Raw genomic sequence first — 3476 nt, forward strand, 5'->3', positions numbered from 1 at the left:
TGTTCATTGTATATGAGCAGTGAAAGGAATGTTCTCCTGATGGAGGTGTGTGTGTGTGTGTGTGTGTGTGTGGTAGTAGATATGAGCAGTGAGAGGAAGGTTGTCTTAATGGAAGTTCTCCTCTTCTTCTCTAGGATGGAGGGATATATCTCTAACAGGAGGCCACCCTCCCCAACCCCCACCTGTGTGTCCATGAAGAGTGATGATTCCATGGAGCGACCACTCAACTTTACAGGAGGAGACTCTACGACTGGACAGTAAGATTATGACTAGGATGTCAGTGTGTGTGTGTGAGTGTGTGTGAGTTTGTGAGTGTGTGTGTGTGTGTGTGTGTGTGTGTGAGTGTGTGTTTGTGTGTGTGTGTGAGTGTGTGTGTGTGTGTGTGTGTGTGTGTGTGTGTGTGTTGTAGTAGACATGAGCAGTGAGAGGAATGTTGTCCTGATGGAAGTTCTCCTCTTCTTCAACTACAAGAAAGGGCCTGCCTCTCCTCCAGACGACGACCCTGATCTTCCTGACAAACTCAATGAGTTTTATGCCCAGTTTGAGGACAATCAGTCCCTGGCAGTCTTTCCCTCTCCCCCCTCTCCCTCCTCTCCTCCTTTTGTCATCCAGGAGGCAGAGGTGTGCAAGCTTTTTAAAAATCAGAAGGCTAGGAAAGCAGCAGGACCAGATCAGCTTTCCCCAGCTGTTTTCAGACACTCTGCAGATCAACTGGCTTATGTCTTCAATGACATTTTCAACTCCTCTTTGCAACAGTGTACAGTCCCACAGTGTTACAAATTCTCTGTCATCATCCCGGTCCCAAAGTCAGCTAAACCAACAGAGCTCAACGACTTCAGGCCAGTGGCCCTCACTTCAGTGGCCATGAAGGTGTTTGAACGCTTGGTACTCTCCCACCTACAATCCAGTGTGTCACCGCTGATGGATCCCCATCAGTTTGCTTACCAGGCTAACAGATCTGTAGAAGATGCCATCAACCTAGCTTTTCACTCTACTCTGCAACATCTGGAGTCAAGTTACACCTATGCACGCATGCATTTATTGACTTTAGCTCAGCCTTCAACACAATAGAGCCGCTCATTCTCTTCTCCAGGCTGCAAGCCATGAACATCGACATAGCTCTGTGTCACTGGATACTGGACTTCCTGAGGAACAGAACTCAAACAGTCAAAGGCAATAACGCAACATCATGCCCTCTGACCCTCAACACTGGTGCGCCGCAAGGCTGAGTGCTATCTCCTCTTCTGTTCTCCATCTACACAAATGACCTGAGATCTCACCACCATTCCGTCAAGATGCTCAAATATGCAGATGACATCACCATTATCGGCCTAATCAAAGATGAGGATGAGTCTCAGTACTTCAAGGAGGTCAATTGGGCCGTAGACTGGTGCAGGAAGAACAAGCTTAATCTTAACGCCTCAAAAACTAAAGAAATAGTTGTGGACTTGAGAAGGAGGCCTAACACCAAAGCCTTAATTAATGTATTTGACCAGGCCATAACCCTTACTGAGCCCTTTACATTTCTGGGCTCCTACATCAGCCAAAATTTGAAATGGGATATCAACACCACCCACCTTATCAAAAAAGCCCAACAGAGACTGTATTTCCTCAGGCAACTGAAAAAGTTAAATGTCAACAAACACCTTTTGGTGCTCTTCTATAAAGCCATCATAGAAAGTGTCATCACCGCATCAATAACTGTCTGGTATGGAAATTCTGACAGTCGCACAAAAATGACACTGGAGAGAGTGGCGACCAAAGCCTCCAACATTATTGGTTGAGACCTTCCATCAGTCCTCTCATTGTATGCTGAGCGTAGCTTTAATCGCGCAAAGAACATTATCAGAGACTCCTCCCATCCAAACCATGACTTTTTTGAACTTCTTCCTTCTGGAAGACGCTACAGATCTATGCGAGCTGGAACGACACGCTTCAACAACAGCTTCTTCCCCTCTGCTGTCAGACTCCTGAACTCTCAATGCTGATCTGGAGTATTTTTTTATTTTTGTTTTCCCTACCCCCTTCTCTCCCCTCCTACTGGCCTGAGCTACCTATGACAAAGAATACCACTAACATTGTTGTGTGGCAATAAAGTTTTATCTTATCTTATCTTTATCTTCTCTAGGATGGAGGGATATATCTCTAACAGGAGGCCACCCTCCCCAACCCCCACCTGTGTGTCCATGAAGAGTGACAACTCCAAGGGTCAACCACTCAACTTTGCAGGAGGAGACTCTACGACTGGACAGTAAGATTAGGACTCTAGGATGTATGATGTGTGTGTGTGTGTGTGTGTGTGTGTGTGTGTGCGGTGTGTGTGTCTGTGTCTGTGTCTGTGTCTGGACAGTAAGATTAGGACTCTAGGACAGGGGTGGGCAATTATTTTTCCCAGGGGGCCAAATGAGCAACTGAAAATATTTTTTAGGGCCGGGCTAAAATGCCGAACTCAATTATGCATAATATACATTTTATTTCTATATAAAAAGCATTAAATGGCATTTTTTTTTGGAGATCGAAAGGGAAAGTCTCCGAGATCGACACGTCAATCCTGGTCGACGGGTTGGGCACCTCTGGCCTATATTAAATATTTAATGTTTTCAGAACCGTACAATGCCCGGGTCTCCTCTAGGATGTATACAGCCCATGGGCCTCAGGTTCCCATAGTGGGGTATTCCTGCGGTACGTGTCAGAGTGCAGCACTCTCAGGGGTCTCCAACTCATATTACCAGGGGCAGATGAGTGTCCAGTCTGGTCAGTAGGGGGCCTGATCTGTTGGTTGGCCCATCACAGTACTGTAGATGCCACTGTTGAGTGTTGCAAATGTAGCGTTTGTGAATGTGTACACAAGTGTTTGTTATAGCTGCATTGATAGCCCATGACTTACATACAGCAGCAGTAGTGGGATAATGTCTTCATCGAACAACTGCATCTATGTTTGTCCTTCATACATGCACATTTCAAAGCAAATGCTGTACTGCACCACTTTTGTATAGTTGGTAACAAGACTGCAAACTAAACAAAGTATAAAACAGACGTGTGTGTGTGTGTGTGTGTGTGTGTGTGTGTGTGTGTGTGTGTGTGTGTGTGTGTGTGTGTGTGTGTGTGTGTGTGTGTGTGTTAGAGAACGTGTGTGAGTGTGAGAGGGTGAGCTTTTGGTCATGTGTGTGTGTATGTGTGTGTTTGTAAGAATCAGCTTTACTGTGTGTGTGTTTGTGCGAGCACTTGGTCCTGTGTGTGTGTGTGTGTGTGTGTGTGTGTGTGTGTGTGTGCCTGGCACGTGCGTGTGTGCGTGCGTGCGTGCGTGTGAGCGAGCCAGCGAGTGAGTGAGTGTATGCTTGGGAGTGTGTGTGTGTGTGTGAAATACAGCTGATACATTTGTGTTGTGTTTTATATTACAAAATCCAATTCCAGTTTCTTTGAGTTCTTTGAGTTCTGAATGCTAAAACTTACCCAGATGACTGGGATGGCTGGCA

The 3476-nt window shown here is 46.0% G+C and overlaps 1 protein-coding gene across 1 annotated transcript in view; it reads left to right on the forward strand.

The window, feature by feature from the left end:
• Window positions 1-441: 441 nt before the first annotated feature.
• LOC308368118 (NACHT, LRR and PYD domains-containing protein 3-like) overlaps window positions 442-3476 on the forward strand; it is a gene marked incomplete at both ends in the record, with an annotated part of 27954 nt that continues 24919 nt past the window's right edge. Inside the window, 4 exons of the mRNA XM_080842194.1 lie at window positions 442-621; window positions 757-885; window positions 1296-1390; window positions 2129-2251. Coding sequence (XP_080698320.1) covers window positions 442-621; window positions 757-885; window positions 1296-1390; window positions 2129-2251 — 527 coding nt within the window. The remainder of the gene's footprint in view (window positions 622-756; window positions 886-1295; window positions 1391-2128; window positions 2252-3476) is intronic.

This window comes from Sprattus sprattus (genome assembly GCF_963457725.1).
Source record: "Sprattus sprattus genome assembly, chromosome: 1".
Lineage (NCBI taxonomy): Eukaryota > Metazoa > Chordata > Actinopteri > Clupeiformes > Clupeidae > Sprattus > Sprattus sprattus.